The sequence below is a fragment of the Salmo salar genome, chromosome ssa01, assembly GCF_905237065.1.
Source record: "Salmo salar chromosome ssa01, Ssal_v3.1, whole genome shotgun sequence".
NCBI classification, from domain to species: domain Eukaryota; kingdom Metazoa; phylum Chordata; class Actinopteri; order Salmoniformes; family Salmonidae; genus Salmo; species Salmo salar.
In genome coordinates this window covers 149,772,667-149,800,665 of record NC_059442.1, presented here as the reverse complement: position 1 = coordinate 149,800,665, position 27,999 = coordinate 149,772,667, and the positions used below count along the sequence as shown (strand labels likewise).

The window sequence follows — 27,999 nt, the reverse complement described above, 5'->3', positions numbered from 1 at the left end:
CGCACTGAAGTCTGAGATTTCCGAGTTCCCAGATGTTTTGAACGCGACAAGAGATGTGATGAATGGGATGAGAGGAGAAATCAGAGACAACACAAACAGACGGCTGAAGAAGGGAGGCGTTCGATGGAGCGAAAAGAGGTCATGATTTGACATTTGAGATCTCTGTCTGATAAATAATATCAACGAACTGGCAATCGTTCATATTTCAACATAATTTACCATAGCATTTCATATTCGCCCGGCTTCGAAGATGCTAGCTGCTTGTCTGATCTGGTACTAGAGGAGATGGTGGAGCCATGAGAATGCACCAAGTCTTTCCGCGAAAACAGATGGGAGATGAAGCCTACTCGACAAAAAAAGATATATTCCCCTGTAGCTAAAAATGAGTTTATTATTGTTGCAGATGTATTTATGATGTTAGTGCCATGCAATGATGCGTTTGATAAGCTGTAGTAGAATAGCTGCTGGAGGAATTTTGATGGCACTTACGACGCCAGGGAAAGAGGCAACGAGTAAATTGTGCTATTTTGAACAGTCGGGCCTTACAAAGTGACATGCAGGAATGAATGTTCAGCATTTTTTTCGCCCGAGGATAACTGTATGCGGTGCAGGCAGCTGGTCACGTTGAAAGCGGCGGTGTCTTTGGAGAGTAGCGAAATACAAGGCAGCGGAGAGGAGCGCCGAGCTGTAATACCTAAGTCCGTCTATAACCAAGTGGATATTTTAAGCCTATTTTAGCAGCCAAGAGAAGATTGTGTTCCGCCAATATTAATGCAAGCGGTCCCAATTTACCTGCCTTATAAGTGTAAAATGAGGTTCGCGCTACATAGGAATTAAAAACAGTCTCTGTCAATCATGAATGTGGTCCTTGGTAGCCAACATTAGCTTAGCTGCTATCGTCGCTAAGCATGATTGAATAGTGCATATCATTTATCTAAAGTCAACACCGATGTTCTCGATCCTCATGCATGCACCGACACGTTTGTTTGGGTGAGCTTTCAACCAACACCCACAAGGTATAACAGACGAACAAGCTATGTCAGCGTGAAGGGAACCGCACTGACTATCTCGAGTCCCCCGTCAAGCCATAGCCGTCAACAGCGTTGTGAAGAACCGCTTATTGGAGAGGAAAACACAGTAGCTTGTTCATTCCCGCGTTGGAGCCCTCGGCGACCACGGACTGAATCCCTTCCCTTCGATTAACCGACCAAGCAAAATGGGGTACGTATCGCGCAATGTAGTGCCATTTTTACCCTGTACTAATCTTCCCACACAAGAATGGTGTTCATGGGAGGTGTTATGATTTCTAGGAAGCCTGGTTTGTTTCAAGATAGATACGTGTGGGTAGAAGGTTGAGAGCAATATACTGGGCAGGCAACATGGGTTTACCTGAAGTTTGCTTGCATTAGTCCATGGCCTAAGCTATAGCTTCCAAATGCCTACTGAACAATTGATCAAACACTGTTGAATAGGCTATTCCTCCGTTATTCTAAGATAGGCCACATAAAGCCATGTTATCGGTTTTATTTCAATACATTAGAGTACTCAGATTGGTTAGTATGTGGTGTCATTGGAATATTGTAATCTCATCCAGTACTGGAGGGATGGCCTTGTGACAGGGTTGTCTACATGAACATTTATACATTATTTCACACGTTTGTTTAAGATTTGTTCCAGTGCCTAAACAAATGGTATAATATCTACCATAGAAGTAGATCATACTGAGGCACAATATGCCTGTCATACTTTCTGAAGAAATACTGACACCAGATAGGAACCCAGAAGTCATTCAGTTTATTTACAGTTCAGACTAAACACCTTTAATATGGAACCACCATCCCAGAGGATCCTGTTATCTTGTCAAGCCTTTGCCTGGCAATCCAACTGTGATCCGCTGGTTACAGTCTGAGATTAGTGCCATACATTTGTTTGGAAAGCCAGAATATTGAATATAATATATCTTAAACTTCCTCTACCTGTAGTCTCTGCAGTTTGTTGTTTTGTGGTTTGGAATTTGAGAAAACATATCTACAGGAAAGTATTATTAAACAGATTTTTCCAAACGCTGGTACTGCAGTCACCTGGCATATACACAAAACAACGTAAACACCTGCAAGACTCCGGTTAGTAAGCTTGCATTGCATGTACTTCTGTCTTGTGCACGTTCTTCAGGTGGTCAGCAAACAAATGGTGATAGCCACACACAGAGACCCGCGTTTGGAAGTCGGTTTAATAATACTTCTCTGTGGATGTTTTGTCTAAAATTTCTGTGCCACAAAAGGACTAAATCAGAGGACAACTGGTAGAGTAAGCCCTAACCCCAGTCGATGGGTCTCACCTGATACATAGGCATACACCTATACCTACACAACAAACTCACTGTGTTGTTGAATATGGACTAAACCTGATTTTACACCATCTTAGATTCAATTAGAAAAACGTTTATTTCAGGGGTGAACTGCGGCTTGAAGCCATACAGCACCTCACTAACCTTAAATTCCTAGTCTATGATCCAGTTCTTGGACAAAAAAATGAGAAGAGTGCATCTTTCTTCAAAGTGTGCCCTTATCTTAAATGAAGCCTCTCAGAGTGTTGGCTGTTAGTGTTTTAGTGCAGGGATTCTGTTCTGCATAATGTATTAATGTAAACCAGGCGGAAACTTGGCACCTCAGCAGCCTACAGTACTCTCAGGACGTGTCATAAACAGTCTGATATATTGGGCTAATAATCGTTAGTGTAGATGGATTGAAATAGGGAGGTTTCAAGAGTGTGTTAGAAAAATTTTTATTTGGCATAATTTTAAAACTATTCTCAGGGTTAAATGTTGCACAAATGATTTCTCAAATTATGATTAATCTCCCTTCAACTGAACCAACTCATTGTCTGCCCTGCCCTTATCTGGTTCAACAACTTTAACCAAAACCTTGACTAGCCTATGTGGTGCATATGCGCTGAAACACGTCAGTTTTTAAAGCGTCAATCAACAGTTCAAACAAAGCGTCAGCCCCGCCCGTTTCAGTAAAAAAGCTGAGGGAGGGGCCTGGAGAAATGTAACCACTCTCAAATTCATCAACAGCACTATGGATGCAAAGACTGATCATCTATGATATAAAATGATAGTTTTAACCATGTTTTGAGGCTATATAGTGTTTGTTTACAGTACATTTACGTTGTTTACAAATATTGGCGTAAAACAGGCTTATATTTTGGGTTCTGATGGAGTACGACAGCTGAACTAAGCTCATGAGGCATTTATAAGTTATATTCTTCAAGAACCAATGGGTACATATCATTCATTCACAAGTCCAAAAATGAATGTAGCTACTGCAGATTGCTCCTTTAAGGAAAGCCTGTCCTGCGCCAACCTTTTAAAAGTTCCCTCCCTGTCCTCAGACTGAGTAGAAATGATCTTCACAATCATACAAGGTGCCAGTGTTGGACAGGGCAGTTACTGTGAGACTAAGTGTATGATCAAAGTCAGGAGCACTTTGTTTTGGAAGCATCGCTGCTGTGTCTTTACTCAAAACCCAGACATCACCACCAGACTCTGACTTACCAGAGCCACAGTAGCCCTGCCCTGTTTCAATCTTACTCATGGCTAATGCCAGTCGGAAGCTGAGAATGCAGAATGGTAGCTTATGCACTGGGCATTTCCATCATAAAAGGACCCATGAGCAGTGAGCACCAACATGTGAAGTTCCAAAATGTAGGGATACATAAAGGCTTTGATTTCTGTATGATTTTCTGTGGAATTGCCCCACTTTTAAAACATAAAGTACAGTTTCATTGAGGAAACACAAAAAGATTGCAGTTGGAAGGTATTAAGAAGAACCTCCTAGCAGATCCCTCCTGTCTTCTACCCATGGCAGTGTCCCCAGAGCTAGAGGGAGGTTAGATATCCTACTCTCTAGTCTGAGTGGATGGACCCAGTACAACCCCCAACCTGAGAGGGATGGAGCCAGAGAGTTAGCAAGACCGAGGGTGTGGGGAGAGATGGAGAGTGAGGGGAAAGAGAAATAAAGAAGATCATATGGAGAGGTAGAGAGAGTGGGCGATAGCCAGCCCAGTGAGATCCAGATAGCCAGGAAGAGAGAGGAAGAAGTGGGAGAGTGTGTGTGAAAGAGTGAGAGGGTGGGCTGCTGCGGCCAATGCAGTTAGTAGGGGAAAGCCAGACACCTTCACTGGGCTCCAGCTGTCAATACTTCCCTGGACCCTGAGTTAACAACAGGAGCAATGGAGAGAGAGATGAGGAGAGAGAGAAGGCTATGGGAAGAGAGTGAGAGATTTCTCCTTTCACTAATCACATTACTACCATTTCATTTTTTACGGTTGTTGTTGTCATTATCTCACTTTGCTTTAGCAACAGTGGCCTTGTCATTAATGCTAATAAAGCTGATCTGAAGAGTCCACGCAAACCACAAACCACCCTCCATATGTGTGTCACCAGAACACAAACCAGGCCCTAGCATATGGGTATTTTAAGCCATAGGTTGCACCAATACTCCCAGCCTGTGTGTATCCACAGACCAGGCCTTAGCCTAGCATATGGGTATTTTAAACCTCAGGCTGCGCCAAGCAAAGACCCCACACTCCCTCTGTGAGTAGGTTTAACCCGTATGGGACACGCTGCCTTGTGATTGGCTTAGAGAGCCTGTGGGAGGGAGAGAGGGGGTTAGAGGATGCTCACAGATCCTGACCGGCCCTGAGTCACATGGGTGTTGCCTTGGCAACCAGGCAGCAGCTAAGTTTGTAATGCAGGCAAGCATTTTTTTTCCTTTTGTGAGTGGTGGCGTTCCAACCTGTCTTTTACACAGTCACACTGCCTAGTGCAGATTATCACATCTCACAATGCCTGGAGAAGTGTTTTAACAACATCTCAGGAACCACAATAATATTATATAGAAATAGTTTAAACATAGTAAAACCTTTTTGAAAACAACTTGTTTCTTAGCCTTCATCTCTATGAAGACTGCCTGTGAAAGGGATCCCAGACAGACTGACAGATGGGTCAGGATGAAAAGGACCTAATCACAGGTTGGCTCCTCTTGAAGGCTTTTCAATATGCCCTCTAGTCTGGGAAGCAGAGGAATACGAGGAGGAGCACTGCCCTGGAGAGAGAGGTTACTTGAACATGAGTGTTTACTGACCCCACACACACACACACACACACACACACACACACACCGATAAAGGGCCGTAATTGGAGACTGCACCAGGGTGCTTTCCCCTTTGGCCACAGACAGTACCTGCCTTTGACAACCTCTATGCAAACATAAATCTCTGTGTGTATGTGTGGTGGTAAGTGTGGTGGTAGGTGGAGAACTGCTGATTTGATAACATCTGCGATCGGATTCCTCTGGCATAGCACTCGTCATTGAGCCCCGCATGCCACACAACTGTCCATTGTGGGAGGGATTAGAGGCTAACAAACAAACACGCACACCTGGCCACTGATGTACTGATAACGGAGAAACTTTGCTTTAATTAAGCAAATGTTGCTTCAGGAGGAAGTGGGTGTAATGGCATTTGATGCCAGTAAGTTTAGTCTGAATGAAAATCAGATTGATAGATTGCAGAACTGTCATGTTAGTGCAGATGTGTCATGTTACAGGGAGAGACTCCCTAAACAAACAAACCCTCATTTCAACACAACAAGCAGTGGACTTGGAGAGCGTTCAGTGAGGTGAAATTAGGAATAGTGAGAGGCATGGTAATGGGAAAACTACAAGGATGGACATGGGTTAGTAAACTCAGCAAAAAAAGAAACATCCCTTTTTCAGGACGCTGTCTTTCAAAGATAATTAGTAAAAATCCAAATAACTTCAGATCTTCATTGTAAAGGGTTTAAACACTGTTTCCGATGCTTGTTCAATGAACCACAAACAATTAATGAACATGCACACGTGGAGCGGTCATTAAGACACTAACCGCTTGCAGACGGTAGGCAATTAAGGTCACAGTTATGAAAACGCAGGACACTAAAGAGGCCTTTCTACTGACTCTGGAAAACACCAAAAGAAAGATGCCCAGGGTCCTTGCTCATCTGCGTGAACGTGCCTTGGGCATGCTGCAAGGAGGCATGAGGACTGCAGATGTGGCCAAGGCAATAAATTGCAATGTCCGTACTGTGAAATGCCTAAGACGGCGCTACAGGGAGACAGGACGGACAGCTGATCGTCCTCGCAGTGGCAGACCACGTGTAACAACACCTGCACAGGATCGGAACATCCAAACATCACACCTGTGGGACAGGTACAGGATGGCAACAACAACTGCCTGAGTTAGACCAGAAATGCACAATCCCTCCATTAGTGCTCAGACTGTCCACAATTGCCTGAGAGAGGCTGGACTGAGGGCTTGTAGACCTGTTGTAAGGCAGGTCCTCACCAGACATCACGGGCCCAAACCCACCGTCGCTGGACCAGTCAGGACTGGCAAAAAATGCTCTTCACTGATGAGTCACAGTTTTGTCTCACCAGGGGTGATGGTCGGATGCACGTTTATCGTTGAAGGAATGAGCGTTACACCGAGGTCTGTACTCTGGAGCGGGATCGATTTGGAGATGGAGGGTCCGTCATGGTCTGGGGCGGTGTGTCACAGCATCATCAGACTGAGCTTGTTGTCATTGCAGGCAATCTCAATGCTGTGTGTTACATGGAAGACATCCTCCTCCCTCATGTGGTACCCTTCCTGCAGGCTCATCCTGACATGACCCTCCAGCATGATAATGCCACCAGCCATATTGCTTGTTCTGTGCATGATTTCCTGCAACACAGGAATGTCAGTGTTCTGCCATGGCCAGTGACGAGCCCGGATCTCAATCCCGTTGAGCACGTCTGGGACCTGTTGGATTGGAGGGTGAGGGCTAGGGCCATTCCCCCCCACCAGAAATGTCCGGGAACTTGCAGGTGCCTTGGTGGAAGAGGGAAGTAACATCTCACCACAAGAACTGGCAAATCTGGTGCATTCCATGAGGAGGAGATGCACTGCAGTACTTAACTCTTACATCTAGACGTTCCGCTAGCGGAACGCCTCACCAATATCCAATGGTATAGCGTGGCGCGAATTACAAATACCTAAAAAATGCAAAAATGTCCATTTTCAAACATATGACTATTTTACACCATTTTAAAGACAAGACTCTCCTTTATCTAACCACATTGTCCGATTTCAAAAAGGCTTTACAACGAAAGCAAAACATTAGATTATGTCAGGAGAGTATTCAGCCAGAAATAATCACACACCCATTTTTCAAGCTAGCATATAATGTCACAAAAACCAAAACCACAGCTAAATGCAGCACTAACCTTTTGATCTTCATCAGATGACACTCCTAGGACATTATGATATACAATACATGCATGTTTTGTGCAATCAAGTTCATATTTATATAAAAACCAGCTTTTTACATTAGCATGTTTTGTTCAGAACTAGCATACCCACCGCAAACTTCCGGTGAATTTACTAAATTACTCACGATAAACGTTCACAAAAAACATAATTATTTAAGAATTATAGATACAGAACTCCTTTATGCAATCGCGGTGTCCGATTTTAAAATAGCTTTTCAGTGAAAGCACATTTTGCAATGTTCTGAGTAGATAGCCCGGCCATCATGGCTAGCTATTTTGGCACTCACCAAACTCAGATTTACTATAAGAAAAATTGGATTACCTTTGCTGTTCTTCGTCAGAATGCACTCCCAGGACTGCGTTTTGTTCTTGCGTTCAAGACACTATCCGAAGGGTGACGCGCCGGCGCGTATCGGGACAAAAAAATTAAAAATATTCCATTACCGTACTTCGAAGCATGTCAAACGCTATTTAAAATCAATTTTTATGCGATTTTTATCGTAAAATAGCGATAATATTCCAACCGGGAGACGTTGTATCCGTTCAAACACTGAAAGTAGAAAATGAAGTTGTCACATGCATGCGCGCACCAGTGTCATTGTTCTCAGAATGACCACTTTCCAAAACCCCTACTGTTTTTCGCCCAGGGACTGCAGAGTTATCATTCCACGTTCTGGCGCCTTCTGAGAGCCTATGGGAGCCTTAGAAAATGTCACGTTACAGCAGAGATCCTGTATTTTCGATAGAGGCTACAGAAGGCCAAGAAATGGTCAGACAGGGCACTTCCCATATAGAATCTTCTCAGGTTTTGGCCTGCCATATGAGTTCTGTTATACTCACAGACACCATTCAAACAGTTTTAGAAACTTTAGGGTGTTTTCTATCCAAATCAAATTATATGCATATTCTAGTTTCTGGGCAGGAGTAATAACCTGATTAAATCGGGTATGTTTTTTTTTAATCCGGCTGTAAAAATACTGCCCCCTATCCTAAACAGGTTAAAGCAGCTGGTGGCCACTCCAGATACTGACTGTTATTTTTTATTTGCCCCCCCCCCCCCATTAGTCACATGTCTGTGGAACTTGTTCAGTTTGTCTCAATTGTTGAATCTTGTTACGTTCATACAATTATTTACACATGTTAAGTTTGCTGAAAATAAACGCAGTTGACAGTGCGAGGACGTTTAGTAGGGATGCACCGATATTACATTTTTGGCCGATACTGATATCCGATATTTTCCTTGCCAAAAAACAAGGTACCTATATCCTATATTTAAAATTTTTGTTGCCTTTTTAAGAATTCTAGTACAGTTAAATAGTTGAAACACACACACTGACCAAAAAGTTATTTTGTTGGCATTTACGTATGTCCCCAGTACCAATACAACATAATCAAATCCTCTTTCTTTCACTTACTTGCTGTGCAGCTTCGTTGTTCAGTCGTTTCATTCTCAACCAGGATTTCATCATACATGTCAAGCAGTGAAGTTTCAGCTCTGTCTGTCCGTGGCCTCTCTTCCTCGGTGCGCACTGTCACTGTGTCCGTTTCCATCTTGTCCAGCTGTGTATGTAACATTTCACGTAAACCCTGTTTCTTGTCTGCATCGAAGTAGCGGTCCTTGTACCTAGCATCGAGCATGCTGGTGACACAGTAAAGAGGCTCAGAGAGAATGCCGCCGACTCGCTTGTTCACAGCCGTGAGTACTTTTAAAAGCGTTTCAATGCCATGACAAAGGGTATCACGTCTGCTGCAGACACAGTTGATTTGCTTATTTCTCCAGTCAGTTGTTCGAATGGAGCAAGGAGTGTGTTCATGTTCTCAAATGCCATTGAAATGGCAGCAGTGGTATGAGAACCAGCACATTCTTGAGCATGCAGTACGGCTTTCCTCTGTACAAAATCTTTGTCCCCCCACAATGCTGTTAGACTCAGCATGCTCATGGGGCTGACATCGCTGGTCCAAATGTCAGTCATGAAGCTAATAGCAGTGACGCCCATAGAAAGTAGCTCATAGATGTGCTTTTCAACAAACTGTATCTCCGGTAGGGCAACATCTGAAAAATAGTGCCTGCTTGGTGGTGTGTACCGGGTGAAAGTCAACATCATCCACGACAGAGGACATTTGATTGTCAAGGGCAATGAATTCCATTATCTTGGCGTTGATTTCGCCTTTGAGTTGTCTCGCTGAAATGTTCTTACTCAACTTGAACTTGTTTAGTTGTTGGAATGGGGCACTTAGTAATTTTTCTGCTTTTGTTCTGTTTAGCGCTGTATTTGTCATGGCGTCATTACGTAATCTACCTATGTTATATAGGTATGCACGTCAGCTTTGACATGGGTTTTGCACATCCATGTTAAACTAAACATCGGGCTGATGCCGATGTTGCCATTTTTAGCTAATATCGTCCGATTCCGATATGCTTACCGATATATCGTGCATCCCTAGTTAGTAGTGTACTGTATAGCACATATCTATTTCCATTGGCTCTACATTACAGCTCACCCCCCCCCTGTCAATTCTGGAACCGTACAGTTACAGTCCACCTTTCCATCTCATCACTCTCACTACACCAGTCTATACTGAGTATATTGGACACCTTCCCATCTCATCATCACCCTGACTACACCAGTCTACACTGAGTATACTGAACACCTTCCCATCTCATCACCACCCTCATCACTCTGACTACACCAGTCTACACTGAGTATACTGAACACCTTCCCATCTCATCACCACCCTCATCACTCTGACTACACCAGTCTACACTGAGTATACTGAACACCTTCTTAATATTAAGTGCCCCCCCAGGGCATGGACTCTACAAGGAGTTGAAAGAGTTCCACAGGGATGTTTTATGTTTTGGTCCATGTTTTACCCCAGTGCTTCCCAGTTGTCAAGTTGGCTGGATGTCCTTTGGGTGTTGGACCATTCTTGATACAAACAGGAAACTTTTGAGTGTGAACCTCAAGCAGCATTGCAGTTCTTGACACAAACCGGTGCACCTGTGTCACAAACCGGCTCAAAGCCCATAACAAAAAGGGAGATAAGGAATAGCTGAAGTATCGTACAATGGTGTATGTAGTGTGAGTGGTTGCATGCATAGATGTGATAATGAGGGTTGTTGAAAGGTGCCACTACCAAAATCCAACAGTGTGTCTGCATGGAGAGTCTCTTCAATGAATGGGGAAGAGGTGTATTTATCCCGGGACACACCCGGGCCCAGGTGTGTCCCATTTCGCTGACGACCCTCCCGGCTCCACCCACCGACATCCTAATAAGGAAAACGAGCAAAGAGAAAGAATACGGCAGACAGAGTGGGAGGGTCGTCACACCTGGCACGTACTACCCATACCCTGTTCAAAGGCACTTCAATCTTTTATCTTGCCCATTCACCCTCTGAATGTCACTCCTACACAATCCATGTCTCAATTGTCTCATGCATTAAAAATCCTTCTTTAACCTTCTTTAATCTACGCTGATTGAAGTGGATTTAACAAGTGACATCAGTAAAGGATCATAGCTTTCAACTGGATTCACCTGGTCAGTCTGTCATGGAAAGAGCAGGTGTTCATGTTTTCTACCCTCAGTGTATGTGTTAAATAATAGCTAGCAAGGCCCCAGACCCACCACTCCACTATGCTAACTTAATTAACTGTTTAAGACCGGGAGGGACTGAAGAAGAATCACAGTAGTAAGAATGAAATTAAACCAGCTCTGAGCCGCCACCACCGCCGAGCAATTAACTGTGCTTTCCCTTGCGGATTCCTCTCAGAGCCCGGCAGATAGACATCTAGGGACTGAATCTCCATGAAATGAGGCCCGTTTAAAGCCACAACGCTTGGCTGCCATACTGGAGGCTGCTGTTGTGGGCTTTTTAATGCTGAGGGCAGAAGAAGCAGCTATAATAGTGTTTATCTTTGAGGGACCACTGGCTGGATGGTGATGCCGATCTGTGGGAGAGTTCTGGAGGGGAGCTCACTCTGGCCAGGCCAGAGCTGCACCCCAGGGGCCCTCTCACTCCTGGTTCAGTCATCCCAGTCCAACCAGGGTTTTTTAATGCCAAGTATGTTTTTAATGGCAGTTTCCATTACAGAGGAGTATAAAGGAAAATATAATGATGTTGAGATGGAAACCACAGCCCAACTGTCTGAAGCCCATCCTCTTGTGGTTTTCAACCTCTGGTTTGTGAACCTGCACTAGTCCCTCTAATTGTTGTCTGACACTATGTAGTTATGTCTAATGTCAGCAGGTCTCCAAGAAGAAGAATCATAGCTTTGACTTGACAGTCAAGGCTAATGTGTTGAGTAGCCTACAGTTAAGACTGGCAGATTTGGTAAACTGTTTGAGTTAAGCTGAGGATGTAGGGATGTCAGTTACTCCACCAGGAAGAGGAAGTGTTTCTGCTTTGTGTTTTGGGATCATCATCAGCGGGTATCCAAGATGGTAACCAAAGCATGCTGGGACATAACATCATGCTATAAGGACACACAGACCCTGCCCTGGCACTTTCCTGTTATAGTAGGTTGGCAACCTATGAGGTGTTAGCCTGTCAGTAACTTAACATAGCAGGTGTAAATGATTTAGTCTCTTTTTTAAACCCTGAGCAGGATGCCCACATTCTGGTCCTGATCCCAGGAGGTTTTCTTCTGCACTGTTCAACCAATCCAGTACATGTGGAGGAGGAGTTAAGATGGAGTGTCGCCTTGTTAACCTCCAAACCAAATGTGCCCTGCCCAAGAAAGTTAATAGTTAATGCTAAACTGTTATGGTTCTTTACAGTTCACATCTGTCTTGTTTTTGGTTTAGTGATTTACTTAGTGTTTACTTGGAAAACTACCCACAAATACATCTGACCTAAATGCAATGTTAGCATATGGGCAATTTCACAGTAATGGATTTTTCACTTAAAAGGTATGTCAAACCAAAAACATTAATTTCAAAGTTTAACAACTCTATGCACAAGCACTACTTGTAACAATTTACACTGAACATTTTACAAAAACACATTTACTGGAAGAGCTGTGCAGATGCAAATTTTGGTAACAAAATCTCTGTAAAATCTGCCTCAGGTTTTTTTTTAATGTGTCCATGTTTTCCAAAAACTCTTAAATATCTGTTTTGAATTAAGATTCAACGATGTCTGCAGAAAGAATGGTGTCAGATATAACATGACACATTGACTTTGAACCTCATTCTCTTCATGGGGATGTATCCTAAATAGGTACACAAAGCTATACATATGCAATATCCTCCTTTGCATATTTGGGTATTATATTACACGCCTCATATGAGGGAGCGAAATGTGAAAATATCTTTAAGATATGTTGGTTTTTGGTAATGTAATTACAAGGCAATGTGTCTTAAACTTACAGAAGGCAAGTCATTTCTCCAAAACTAAGTACTGTTAGTATTAGTTGGCAGCAGAGTTGGGGTCAGTTCCATTTTAATTCCAGTCGGTTTAGAAAATAAATAAAATTTCTTAATAGAAAAGCATTACAAGATCATTTGGGTTGGAATTTCATTGTATTTCCTGAATTGACTGGAATTGAAATGGGGTTGACCCCAACCCTGGAGGTGTCATTCCTTCAACGTCATTGTGTCTTGATGTATTTATAATACCTTTTTTTAAGACTTTCTGGGCAATGTTTTCTAAGACGCCTTTTCTATCTGTTTGACCAGAAATCAAAGCCTTGGCTTATTCCAAAGTTTTTAGATGGACCATGGTTGAAAAATGTATTTATGCCTTAATAAAGAAAAATGATACTCTTAGCTTTTTATTTGGCACGCTCCTTTGAACTTTACATGTTGGTGCTTACGTGCCCTTTTACATAGAAATGTGTGTAGCTGTGGAAATGTGTACAAATCCATGCTTTCTGAATGGGGCTCCTGCCCTCTCCTATCAGGGAGAATATATTCAAATGACTTGTAATTGAGGGGCAAATTGCTGTCATAATAAAATGTGATTCATAAAAAGCAAAGTAAGCGCTCTACTTCTCCTAACAGAACCAGTTATGAGAACAATGTGTTCACGTCCAGAGCTTTTTTCCCCCTAGTTTTATACAGGGGTCTAAAAGAGTGTAGTCACATTATCTGAGGCACTGTTGCTCACGGGTAAATGATCACTCCTCTCTTTCTCTCTCTGTGTGCAGTGTTCCTCTTTCTTTCTCTTTCCATCACACTCTCGATATATTAAGCCTACACTTATTTAGGATGTATGGATTTTGAGGAAGTATGAGACATTTAGCAAATTCCCGACAGGAAGACTTCTACCCACCGCTTGCTGTTGATGATGTGAAGAGGCTTCTAGCCCAGTCAGTCCAAGCCATAGATATGCCGCTGGCTATGCTATTAGCTTGCTGTACTATGTATGCCTTTAATCCAAGACCTTACCTGAGTGCTGCTTTCCTCCATAGTTATGTTCTGTTTGGAAGCTGGCCAGGGCCACAGGGCCAGGACAGTTGTCTGATCTGTGTATGTGGGTCCTGCCCAGGTACTACCAGGTCACCTTTGGCTCATCTGTTACAGCACAGCACAGCACTGCTACTGCAGCCTGACGCTCATGGACATCTGCCCCCTGCTGGACTGTTGGTATAACCACATTCACTAATTTGCTTGGGAGAGATGTAACAGAGTTGGTTTGGTAAACCATGCTTGCGTGACTAGTAACCTTGCCTGAGTCCTGAGGACTTGCATTAGCACCCAGGCCTAATGCCTAGGTTTTAGCTCAGCGTGCTAACACTATCATAGGAGACTCAAACCCAGTCGATCACATACAGTACGTTAATGGACTGTATTTTGGATTGTGTACTTTCTCTGTGTAAAAGCTTAGCTCCACTTTCCTTTTAACTATTGCAGAATCAGTGCGCAGCTTTCATACCTTATTGTTCCTATTTCCCCCTGACTCCTGTGTGTGATATAATGGGAGGTGTGATGTGTGGGGGGGGGCTCTCATTGTTCAGCTCTGTGGCAGAAAATGTGCATATCTGCCCTTCCTACGGCTGCTTTTAAAACTCACACTCACACACAGGCAGGGCGGTTGAAGTTAGACCCACTTCTCTCCAGCTAATTCTCTCTCACTCTAACACACATGCTCTTTCTCTCTCCCATCCTCTCCTCCAGCCCTTATTCCATCAGTTCCTCTCATTCTTTTATCCCATTTTCTTTTTTTCAGTCCTATATTGCCTGGCTACCCAGACTCCTCGCGGCGGCCAAACGTTACGCCACGCTCACAGACGTTAGTTTCTTCTCCGCAATGAGTCTGGATCGGAGTACCTCCCTGACCCGTCGCTGAATGTGAACACTTTCGGAGCCGTCTGATTGGTCCAGAAACCGATAGGTTGAGCCAGTCACTGATGACTTTGTTTTGTCCAACACCCCTCGTCACCAGAAACGACTTCAGTAATGGCAGTCTCAGACTAAAGCATGTAGCGAACGACAGAGCAGCTGAAGAATTACAGAAATGTAGTGAGTCGTCAGACTAATATCACTACTCTCCTTTTATCTCCCAAGTAGCACAGTATAGGTTGGATACTTTCATGCTACCGACCTAAACATTGTCAAAGAGCATTATGTTGAAGAACCACTTCCTTTTATTTAACCTTTATTTAACTAGGCATGTCAGTTAAGAACAAATTCTTATTTACAATGACGGCCTACACCGGCCAAACCCGGACGATGCTGGGCCAATTGTGCGCCGACCTGTGGGACTCCCAATCACGGCCGGTTGTGATACAGCCTGGATTCGAATCAAGGTGTCTGTAGTGACACTTCTAGCACTGAGATGCAGTGCCTTAGACCGCTGCGCCACTCGGGAGCCCCTACTTTAATATTTATGCTATTTATCAGGCAGCCGTAACAGTTTAAACGTGCCCTGTGCTGGGGATGCATCGTCGTTAATGAACCTCCTCTATTGTCTTAGCAAAGGCACGTTAACTGTAATTCATTCATGGACTGGTGGAAAATCCTTTATCCCTGTTGCTCCTGTTTTAGTACCTTAATGTACCCAGCCAGTCAATTTGATTAACTTCAACGTTACATCCATTCATTTCTAGTAAGTGATTTCTGTCTGTGGTTAAGTAATGTTTGTCTTTCTAGTGCTGGTATTAAAACTCCTTGTTAATGTTAATGGGCTCCATCTGGATTGAAGATACACACACTTCAGTTTCAGTATTTGTGTGTGTGTGTGTGTGTGTGTGTGTGTGTGTGTGTGTGTGTGTGTGTGTGTTTTTCACCCTCCCAGTCATGGCCAGTGCAGTGTGCTGCAGGTGACTGTAAAGAATGGATGTGTGTAGCGATCTCTGGGAGGCTGTGTGTGTCACACACACTCCTACCTCAGCCCTCACACACCCCCAGTACTTTTGTTTCCCATGGCGCAGCTGTACGAACCAACAACTGGGTGGTGAGTTTAATTCCTATGTATATACTGACCCCTCCCCGTCCGTCCATCTTCCCTACAGAGAGCAGCCGATCTTCAGTACGAGGGCACATGTCTTCCAGATCGACCCCACCACCAAGAAGAACTGGGTTCCCACCAGTAAACACGCCGTCACAGTCTCCTACTTCTACGACAGCACGCGCAACGTCTACCGCATCATCAGTCTGGACGGCTCTAAGGTGTGTGTGCGTGTGTGCGCAGTAAAGTTGTGTAAAAGGAGAGGGAAGATATACAGTGTCTTCATAAAGTATTCACACCCCTTGACTTTTCCCACATTTTGTTGTATTACAGCCTAAGTAAAAAAAATAATGCTAAAGTGGAATTATGTTTTCAAAATGTTTACCAATTTAATGAAAAACTGAAATGTATTGCATCAATAAGTATTCAACCCCTTTTGTTATGGCAAGCCTAAAGTTCAGGAGTAAAATTTGGCTTAATGAGTCAATAAGCATGGACTCTGGGTACAATAATAGTGTTTTACATCATTTTTGAATGACTACCTCATCCTTGTACCCCACACATACAATAATCTGTAAGGTCCCTCAGTTGAGAAGTGAATTTCAAACACAGACTCGACCACAAAGACCTGGGACGTTTTCCAATACATAGCAAAGAAGGGCACCTATTGGTAGATGGGTAAAAAAAACCCATTGAATATCCCTTTGAGCATGGGGAAGTTATTAATTACACTTTGGATGGTGTATCAATACACCCAGTCACTACAAAGATACAGGCGTCCTTCCTAACTCAGTTGCCAGAGAGGAAGGAAACCACTCAAGGATTTCACCAAAACATTCTAATAATTTAGCAGACGTTCTTATCCAGAGCAACTTACAGGAGCAATTATGGTTAAGTGCCTTGCTCAAGGGCACATCGACAGATATTTTTTCTCCTAGTTGGCTCAAGGATTTGTTCCAACAACCTTTCAGTTACTGGCCCAATGCTCTTAACCGCTAGGCTACCTGCTGCCCTAAATCTACACTGGAGTTGCTTACCAAGAAGACAGGTAATGTTCCTAAGTGGCCGAGTTACAGTTTTGAATGAAATCTACTTGAAAATCTGGCAAGACCTGAAAATGGTTGTCTAGAAATGATCACCAACCAATGTGACAGAGCTTGAAGAATTTTGAAAATAATAATGGGCAAATGCTGCACAATTCAGGTGTGGAAAGCTCTTAAGAGACTTACCCAGAAAGACTCACAGCTGTAATCGCTGCCAAAGGTGCTTCTACAAAGTATTGACTCAGGGGTGTGAATACTTATGCAAATTTAGATTTCTGTATTTTATTTTCAATAAATATTAGCACATTTTTCTAAAAACATGTTTTCACTTTGTTATTATAGGGTATTGTGTGTAGAATTTGAAATCAGGCTGTAGCACAGCAAAATGTACAAGAAGTCAAGGGGTATAAATACTTTCTGAAGGCAATGTATACAGTGCATGGTTCCCCCTCAGCAAGGGGATTAGAAGTGGCAACAGGAAGGCTTCCTCAGGCTCAGGGCACGCCGCGCTATAGATCCGTTAGAATCAATCATGGATTGATGTACACAGACTACATACAGCACTTGAAACACACATCCGTATTTGTGTACAGTATTCCCTCTCTTTCCCACAGGCAGACTTTACACATTTGACCGTCCCTACAGACACGGACAGACAGAACCAAAGATTGAAGAAAGTTGTAGTCTCACTCAACACACACACACACACACACACTACATTTCCCACGCGTGTGTGTGTTTCCATGGCCAGTGGTAGCAGCAGAGCCCATGGTTGGTAGTGGCATGGGGGCGTTGTGGCCTGTTCTGTCGTAACAAAACATATTTTAGTCTTCAGAGGGGTGCAGGGGAGGAGCTATTTTAGTACTGCAAAGTTATGTAAAGCTCTCCACACACACACACACACACACACACACACACACACACACACACACACACACACACACACACACACACACTCTACACTGCTTTGCATGTGACCCTTGGTGCTGTAAAGCTAGCGAATAGGTGAACTCAACTGTGGGGTTACTGCTACTGTGCTGAGCTGGAAATAGCAGGGAGAGGGTGGGCTGTGGTGAGGTGCTGCCTGCCTGCCTGCCTGCCTGCCACTCTAGGATGCACTCGTCATCAACATCCACACAGCCCAAAGTAACTAAACTCAGCAAAAAAGAAACGTCCCTTTTTCAGGACCCTGTCTTTCAAAGATAATTAGTAAAAATCCAAATAACTTCACAGGTCTTCATTGTAAAGGGTTTAAACACTGTTTCCCATGCTTGTTCAATGAACCATAAACAATTAATGAACATGCACCTGTGGAACGGTCATTAAGACACTAACAGCTTACAGACGGTAGGCAATTAAGGTCACAGTTATGAAAACTTAGGACACTAAAGAGGCCTTTCTACTGACTCTGATAAACACCAAAAGAAAGATGCCCAGGGTCCCTGCTCATCTGTGTGAACGTGCCTTAGGCATGCTGTAAGGAGGCATGAGGACTGCAGATGTGGCCAGGGCAATAAATTGCAATGTTCGTACTGTGAGACGCCTAAGACAGCAATACAACGGGCCTTGACGGACAGCTGATCGTCCTCACAGTGGCAGACCACGTGTAACAACACCTGCACAGGATCGGAACATCCAAACATCACACCTGCGGGACAGGTACAGGATGGCAACAACAACTGCCTGAGTTACACCAGGAACGCACAATCCCTCCATCAGTGCTCAGACTGTCCACAATAGGCTGAGAGAGGCTGGACTGAGGGCTTGTAGGCCTGTTGTGAGGCAGGTTCTCACCAGACATCACCGGCAACAACGTCGCCTATGGGCACAAACCCACCGTCGCTGGACCAGACAGGACTGGCAAAAAGTGCTCTTCCCTGACGAGTCGCGGTTTTGTCTCACCAGGGGTGATGGTCGGATTTGCGTTTATTGTCGAAGGAATGAGCGTTACACCGAGGCCTGTACTCTGGAGCAGGATCGATTTGGAGGTGGAGGGTCTGTCATGGTCTGGGGCGGTGTGTCACAGCATCATCAGACTGAGCTTGTTGTCATTGCAGGCAATCTCAATGCTGTGTGTTACATGGAAGACATCCTCCTCCCTCATGTGGTACCCTTTCTGCAGGCTCATCTTGACATGACCCTTCAGCATGACAATGCCACCAAGCACAAAACGAGCAGTATGGCTGATTTCCTGCAAGACAGGAATGTCAGTGTTCTGCCATGGCCAGTGACGAGCCCGGATTTCAATCCCATTGAGCATGTCTGGGACCTGTTGGATCGGAGGGTGAGGGCTAGGGCCATTCCCCCCCAGAAATGTCCAGGAACTTGCAGGTGCCTTGGTGGAAGAGTGGGGTAACATCTCACCACAAGAACTGGCAAATCTGGTGCAGTCCATGAGGAGGAGATGCACTGCAGTACTTAATGCAGCTGGTGGCCACAGCAGATACTGACTGTTACTTTTGATTTTAACCCCCCCGCCCCCTTTGTTCAGGGACACATTATTCCATTTCTGTTATTCACATGTCTGTGGAACTTGTTCAGTTTATGTCTCAGTTGTTGAATCTTATGTTCATACAAATATTTACACATGTCAAGTTTGCTGAAAATAAACGCAGTTGACAGTGAGAGGACATTTATTTTTTTGCTGAGTTTACATACACACACACACACACACACACACACACATATAGAACTTTACACACACAGAAATTTACATAGAACTAACAGTCCAACAGTGTGCCTCGCCCACCTTCCTCTCTCCCTCACCCACTGTGGTCGATGCCAGTAATCAGCCTCACTGGGTCCTCTCATTGACGGCTTCCTGTTTAACAATCAATAGGGATGTGTCGTGCGCGCACACACACACACACACACACACTTTTCGTCTGACACAAACACAGATAGGTAACACATCTAGTTGTTGCTGAAGGCAACCGTCCAGAAAACAACAAGCCCACTCATCTTTTAGGCAAATGGGTCAGCATTGCTTTTGTGATTCATACAACTCCTCTCTCCTTCCCCAGGCAATCATCAACAGCACCATCACCCCCAACATGACCTTCACCAAGACCTCCCAGAAGTTTGGCCAGTGGGCCGACAGCCGAGCCAACACCGTCTATGGCCTGGGCTTCTCCTCAGAGAACCACCTGCTCAAGGTACACACACACACATCGTCAAAGTTGAGCACACACACACACACACACACACACACACACACAGACTAGTTTAGTCAGTGTTGTCTGTGTCATTGTGGTTCTTTCTCAGTTTGCAGAGAAGTTTGCAGAGTTTAAAGAGGCGGCCCGATTAGCCAAGGAGAAATCCCAGGAGAAGATGGAACTCACCAGCACCCCCTCTCAGGTAGTCCCAACAACACACACCCCTACCTCAGATCGGATAGTTCACCAACACCTACTTACTCACCTTAATTAAAAAGAAACCTGTTTCCTCGCATTAAATGTAGCTTTTGGACCGGTATAGACTGCAAAGCACCTGGTGTTTTTGTATAAGCCACCACTAACATTAGCATTTTGTTACCAGAAAACAATGGGAGTGAATGGACCCCAAGTGATTTAGGTATCACAGGAAGTGATTGGAAACACTACCTGCAAGGCACTACTCTTGGATGAGATGTGAAACTAATTCCTAATGGGAGTGTCTGAAGCCAGTACTCTCATGGCATGACTATAGTGTATTAACTCTAGTGTCCTGGCTAAACTCCCAACCTGGCCTAACCATCCCCAGCTTTCAATTGGCTCATTCAACCCATCTCTTCTCCCCTGCAACTCTTCCCCAGGTCGCTGCACTAAAAAAGAATGTGCTCTCAGTACCTCACAAAGTACCTCACAAAGTACCTCCCAGAGTACCTCTCAGAGTACCTGTAAAAAAGAAGGTAAAATGGAATCAAAATCATTGTCATCTGACCCCAGTCTCCGATAACCCTCCTGCTTCGCCCTCTTACCCCAGTCCAGTGTTGAAATCCCCAACTACCCCAGGCTAACACTCCAGCCCTTCAGGTGGACTCCCCACAATGTTGTCACTGCTGTAGAAAAATGGACCAATGTCCATTATACAGTATAGTGTATATTTACCCTAGAATTGAGGTGTTGAATGGCACTGTTCCACTCTTTGGGGAGAACCCTGCCCTCCATGGATTAACAACTTCTCCCTCTCTCTCCCATCCTAATATCAGATTAACACACAGATTAATTAATCCCTTCTCAATCTCAGATTAACTCTGATCTCCCAGTGTCAGATATGCTCCCATAAAGCGATGTTTCTTTTTTCAAGTGAGAAAACAACAAGCTCACTTGAAAATACATAGGCCTACTCACTTGAGAGAAACAAAAACTCACTTGAAACATCACTTTCTGTGGAGTGTAACTCATTGTGCAGGTATTCTCTCCACATTACATCAGTACTTTATTCACTCAGCAGCTGAGAACATACAGTTCAACTGTATTTCTGTTCCTTTAACCTTATTGTTTACATCATGCCAGGAGTCGGCCACCGGTGACCTGCAGTCACCTTTGACCCCGGAGAGCATCAACGGCACTGATGACGAGAGGGGCACCACCCCTGAAATACCGCAGCACCCACCCGAGCCCCGTCCCGAGCCGTCTCAGAACCAACTGCCCTTCTCCCACAGGTAAGAACAAGGCTCTGAAGCCAGGGGCTGGAGTAAGGTGTCAAGCACAAAGATGGTTCACCTCAGTGGGCAAGGCATGGTCGGTCAGTGGGTGAAGGCTAAATAAATGAGCACATTCAGTTCTCTTTGGAAATGGTAAGATAATATCAATTGATACAAAAACTATCTTCCAATTCCTTCCTTTTAAAACTCTGTCATCTTCCGTTGTACAAGCTGAACATCCACAGTACTCCACTGTGCTCCCATGTTCAGTCTGGTACTGGAGGGTTTAGCTGTTCACTGGGACCTCTGATTTAAAATGAAATTGGCACAGCAGCAGCACAGCGTGTACGTGGTCCGCCCGCCCCTGGATGTGTCGAGTCATCCATCTCTTGTGGTCTCAGAACCCTGGACAGCCGTTAAGCATTATATCAAAACACTGTGTAGCGCTGATTTGAATTATGAATGACTAAATAAATGGAAAATGTATTTCACTCCCCCACTCCTCCGTATTCACCATACACGGTTCCCCTCATGTCCACTCTAGCCTCTGAGGTCAGTAATGCTGATGAACATGTATTTGTACATTGGTGCTGGTATGTTTCATAGTCTTCTAGTCAAATGACAGCATTGTTATTTTTTGCAATAAACTCAATCATTGTCTTCCTGAGTTTATATCAGAGATGGAGTCTTAATCTTGCAGTCTTAAGACCAGTCGTGACCACAAAAAAGCAGTCTTGGTCAGTTGGTCTTGTCATGTGTCTCAATACACTGGGTCTGGGTCTTGGCACCAATGTCTGGGTCATGGTAACTGAAACTCTGCTGAAGTGTCTGTCTGTCTCCAGTTCGTCCAGTATTAACAAGCACTGGGAGGCCGAGCTGGCAGCCCTGAAGGGCAACAATGCCAAGCTGACAGCAGCTCTGCTGGAGTCCACAGCCAACGTCAAACAGTGGAAACAACAACTGGCTGCTTACCAGGAGGAGGCTGAGAGACTACACAAACGGGTAAGACTGACTGACTTTATAAAGGGATACTAGAGAGAGACTACACAAACGGGTAAGACTGACTGACTTTATAAATGGATACTAGAGAGAGACTACACAAACGGGTAAGACTGACTGACTTTATAAAGGGATACTAGAGAGAGACTACACAAACGGGTAAGACTGACTGACTTTATAAAGGGATACTAGAGAGAGACTACACAAACGGGTAAGACTGACTGACTTTATAAAGGGATACTAGAGAGAGACTACACAAACGAGTAAGACTGACTGACTTTATAAATGGATACTAGAGAGAGACTACACAAACGGGTAAGACTGACTGACTTTATAAAGGGATACTAGAGAGAGGCTACAGAAACAGATCAGAATGGTTACACAAAGAACATAAAAACAATATGATTACCAACACTGTGTATGTCCACAGGTGACAGAGCTGGAGTGTGTTAGTGGTCAGACGCCAGTCATCAAATCCCAGAAGACTGAGCTCAACCAGACGATAGAAGAACTGGAGTCAGCATTAAAGGCCAAGGAGGAGGTGTGTGTGTGTGTGTGTGTGAACTGTATTTGTGTGGGAGAAAACGTACATGTGAGCCCTGTGATTGTATATTTTCCCTCCCTGCAGGAACTAGAGAGGTTGAAAGAGGAAGTGGAGAGTGCCAATGAGTTCCAGACTCAGAAGGAATCGCTAACACAGAAACTACAGGTGAGACTAATGAACAACGCTACTGTATTGTACTGCACACCACACTGGGCCTCAGACATCTGTTTTCACTGCAGTGTGTGTACGTTTGTGTTTGTTGGGTTGTGCGTGTTTGTGTTTATAAGTGTGGGTGTGTTTTTGTGTGTTTGTCTATACAGTGCCTTTGTAACCGATGTGAAATGGCTAGTTAGTTAGCGGTGGTGCGCACTAATAGCGTTTCAATCGGGTGACGTCACTCGCTCTGAGACCTGAAGTAGTTGTTCCCCTTGCTCTGCAAGGGCCGCGGCTTTTATGGCGCGATGGGTAACGATGCTTCGTGGGAGTCAGTTGTTGATGTGTGCAGAGGGTCCCTGGTTCAAGCCCAGGTTGGGGCGAGGAGAGGGACGGAAGCTATACTGTTACACCTTGCAAAAGTATTCAGACCCCTTGGATTTCTTCACATTTTATTGTGTTACAAAGTGGGATTAAAATTATTTTAATTGTCCTTTTTTTGTCAGCAATCTACTCAAAATATTATAATGACAAAGTGGAAGAAAAACTATGTTTAAGATTTATACAAATGTGATTACTTAAATATAGTCATTGCATAAATATTAAGCCATTTTGATCAGGCAAGCCTAATTTAGTAAAGGAGTAAAAATCAAATAAGTTACATGGACTCACTCTGTGTGAAATAATAGGGCTTGACATGATTTTTGAATGACTACCTCTTCCTCTGTCCCCCATACAACATATGTAAGGTCCCTCAGTCAAGCGTTGAATTGAGGGACCTTACAGTATTGAATTGAACCATCTCAATTGGGTTAAGGTCAGGTGATTGTGGGCCTTGAATTCTAAATAAATCAGACGGTGGCACCAGCAAAAACACCCCCACACCATCGCACCACCACCTCCATGCTTCACGGTGCAAAACACACATGCAGAGATCTTCTGTTCACCTACTCTGCGTCTCACAAAGACACTGCGGTTGGAACCAAAAATCTCAAATTTGGACTCATCAGACCAAAGGAAAGATTTGCACCGGTCTAATGTCCATTGGTTGTGTTTCTTGGCCCAAGCAAGTCTTCTTATTGGTGTCCTTTAGTAGTGGTTTCTTTGCAGCAAATCGACCATGAAGGCCTGCGCAGTCTCCTCTGAACAGTTGATGTTGAGATGTGTCGGTTACTTGAACTCTGTGACGCATTTATTTGGGCTGTAATCTGAGTCTGGTAACTGTAATGAACTTATCCTCTGCAGCAGAGGTAACTCTGGGTCTTCCTTTCCTGTTGCAGTCCTCATGAGAGCCAGTTTCATCATAGCGGTCGATGGTTTTTGCGACTGCAGTTGAAGAAACTTTCAAAGTTCTTGAAATGTCCCGCTTTGACTGACCTTCATGTCTTAAAGTAATGAAGGACTGTCATTTCTCTTTGCTTATTTGAGCTGTTCTTGCCATAATATGGACTTGGTCTTGTACCAAATAGGGCTATCTAATGTATACCACTCCTACCTTGTCACAACACAACTGATTGGCTCAAATGCATTAAGATAGAAAGAAATTCCACTATTTAACTTTTAACAAGACACACCTGTTAATTGAAATGCATTCCAGGTGATTACCTCATGAAGCTAGTTGAGATAATGCCAAGCGTGTGCAAAGCTGTCATCAAGGCAAAGGGTGGCTGCTTTGAAGAATCTCAATTGTATAATATATTTTGATTAATTTAACACTTTGTTTTGGTTACTACATGATTCCATATGTGTTATTTCATAGTTTTGATGTCTTCACTATTTTTATACAATGTAAAAAATTGTCAAAATAAAGAAAAATGAGTGAGTAGTACTTGAATGAGTAGGTGTGCCCAAACCTTTGACAGGTACTGGATATCTTTGAATAAAAATGAAGATTTGTACACTGGGCCTTTTAATAGTCCTATATTAACGGACTGATATAGCCCTTTGCAGTGCAGGCAAAGCATCTGCAGCCCCAAAAATACTTCCGGCAGCTTGATTTAAAAAAAATTAAGAATAATAATGTTGTTAGGACAGACACTTTAACCTTGTTTCTTAGGATTTCTTTTTTGGTTGTACTTTTTGCCATTTATGAATGTTATTCAATGCGTTTCTATGGGCTTTAGAAAATCTATATTTGACCAAGTAATTGATACTTAAAGGGGTCCTACAATTCGAAATCAAATAGCTAAATTATCCATAGTATGACCATTTGAAAACAATTCCATATGTCAGTTTAGGACGCCCCCCTCCCCCAACGTCTTAGAGCGTCTTATCCAGATCGACATAGTAGTGAGTGGATACATTTGTTATTTGTACTGGTCCCCGTGGGAATCGAATCCACAACCATGACTTTGCAAGCACCATGCTCTCTACCAACTGAGCCACACAGGGCCTTTTTAATCACACTTTTTAACACAATAAAAGGTGAAGAAATCCAAGGGGTATGAATATTGTTTTCAAGCCACTGTATGAGTATGTTTGCTGTGTGCACACGTTAACAACATCCCCCCCCCCTCTACCCCACCCCCAGGAGACTGAGGAGAGGAACCAGACGTTGGAGGCCCAGCTGGGGGAGTTGGAGCTGCGTCTGGAGGGCAGTCAGCTGGAGAGCGAGGCTTTCAGGAAGAGTCTGCGGTCCCTGCTGGAGCTGCTGGACGGGAAGATCTTTGAGCTGACAGAGCTCCGAGACAGCCTAGCCAGACTCATCGAGGACAGCAGCAGCTAGAAGAGACAAGAGAAGTGTTACGACAGAGCCCCCAAGTGGAGCACCATCACCACCATAATAACATAGTGACTGGAGAATGAATTGTAGTCAGTGCACGAGGGCACTGTATGAAAATATTCACACACTGTTATTAGTACACAGACATTATTCTTCACTCACACTAACATGCACATAATCAAGCATGTGTTGATTATGCCACATGCTTGAACATAATTGTAAATAGATAGACTTGCTCGCTTGGATTCTCTAGTTTTGGCTAATGTTCACTACATATTGCTGGTACACCTGTATACTATATGAACATACTCACACACTTTATACACACACACACACACACACTTCAGAGGTCCTGTCGAGGCTTTGCTTGGGCCCTGCCTTCCATCTCTTCTCTCTCCCTGTGGGATGTTCTTTACACATTACAGACTACAAGCTGCTCAAATATCTATTTTCTCTCTGCTTTTTTTGCCAAGTCTGGCTAGCATTCCATAGGAGAGGACGTTGAATATGGTGGGTTATTTTGCTTTGGGTTTTTCTTCCATTACAGACACAAACAGTAATAGGAAGCCCTCATTTTCTATATTTATTTGGTGCAAAGTTCAGATGAGTTGCTGGTGGATGTTTTTGTTCAATCTTTGCTGTTGTCCGTCATGCATTCAGGTCTGTTTTCTAACTAGTCTGCATATACCACTTTATTATTCAGTTATTACTACAGTACTATTATTGCTCTGGTTGCTATGGAGATATCATTGTCAGCCAAATGGACAGTCCGATTAGATGAGGTCATGGCGACGTAGACAGTTGTACTCACTGGTCCTTACAGCGTTTCACTGGACTCTACGGCCGTTTGCTCCGAGGCCCCATTAACACTGGGCTAGGACTAAGGGTCAGAGGTCAGACAGATGACCTCCCAGTGACCTTGTTATTAAATGCTCCTAATGTCCTCCCTCCTATCACAACATTTCCATGGAGATTAAAGAAGAATGTGGCATCTTGTCCAAGATTGAGGACCGATCTGGGACAACCTTCTATACTAAATGAGCAATATAAAGAGAGAGAGTCAAGAGTAAAAATACACATTTCAGTCTCACTTTCAGGTATTTTCCTCCTCTTCTGGGAAATGTAAGGAGAGGCAAGGTGGAAACAACACCAACCCAAGGCCAGAAGCTAGGGTTTGGGTCAGCAGTTACTACAAAAGTCTTTCCTTTCTATAAACTTTTTTATTACAAATACAACAAATTTATAGTGCACTTGTGAAAATGGAATTGAATGTTTGGGTGAATCCAAAACGATTTTTCTTTATTTTCCCTCCCCTTGTTTCTGTTACAACTTGAAGTGCAGTGATTGATTGGTTCTAATGTTTTCCCTTAATTTATTATTCCAGATATATTATAACCACAGATTGAGAATTTTATGAAACAAATGTTTTTTGTTTGAACTTAATGATTTTCATGTCTGGTATGTGGGTGTCAAGGTAGATGATTTTATTTTTATTTGGTGTTAAAAAAAAAAAAAGGCAATATTTTTGAACTATTTAAAAAGGAAATGGATTTCCAGAGACCCTTGTGCATAGCAGGTGTGGTTTGCAGAGACATTATTTCCTTTTGCCAAATGTTTTCCTGTACAGAATATGAATTTTGCTGACATTGCCTTTGGTACAAAGATGCATCAATGGTAGCTAACTACGGTACTTTTGTCGGGTTTACTATTGCCAAAAATCTGTGATAATGTATAAAAAATAAAACTATATGTATACCTGAAGAACACTATTTAAGGGCTTGTTGGTTCTGGTATCTTTTGAGAGATTTGAATGTGGTTTCTGGGCTGGTTGGCGTTTTCAATTATGATCTGTACTATTTGAAAGGGAATAATGTTTGAGTAATAATTTTAAATGATTATACCACATGCTTAAACAATTGTAATTGAGTTTATAGTAAAATGTTAAAAAAAAATTAAACAAAGGAAGGGTTGTCATTTTTTCACTATCTGAATGTTCCTCCTTGTTTTCTCTAATCTGCACTCATTTCAGTTCCTGTCCTGATGCTTCCTGTATAACATCACATCCACTCACTGCCTAAAAGGGGATTGTTTGGCTGTATTTTTATGAAATACTATTTGTGGTTGACCTCATGTGGCTGTGCATGTTGTACTAGACCCAACAAAAGGC

At 43.5% G+C, this 27,999-nt stretch overlaps 1 protein-coding gene across 2 annotated transcripts; it reads left to right on the top strand.

Annotated features, from left to right (window-relative positions):
• Positions 1-24: 24 nt before the first annotated feature.
• Positions 25-27,789, top strand: LOC106568100 (homer protein homolog 1). 2 transcript variants are annotated; one of them, XM_014138135.2, is made up of 9 exons: positions 25-138; positions 15,809-15,965; positions 19,811-19,942; positions 20,052-20,144; positions 21,284-21,432; positions 22,257-22,416; positions 22,844-22,954; positions 23,042-23,122; positions 25,641-27,789. In XM_014138135.2, the coding sequence occupies exons 1-9, from the start codon at positions 59-61 to the stop codon at positions 25,833-25,835; spliced, it is 1,158 nt and encodes a 385-aa protein (XP_013993610.1). In that variant the 5' UTR covers positions 25-58; the 3' UTR covers positions 25,836-27,789. The 2 variants fall into 2 exon arrangements, with proteins under 2 accessions (XP_013993610.1, XP_013993616.1); XM_014138141.2 differs by having other exon boundaries at positions 47-1,221.
• The last annotated feature ends 210 nt before the right edge of the window (positions 27,790-27,999 follow it).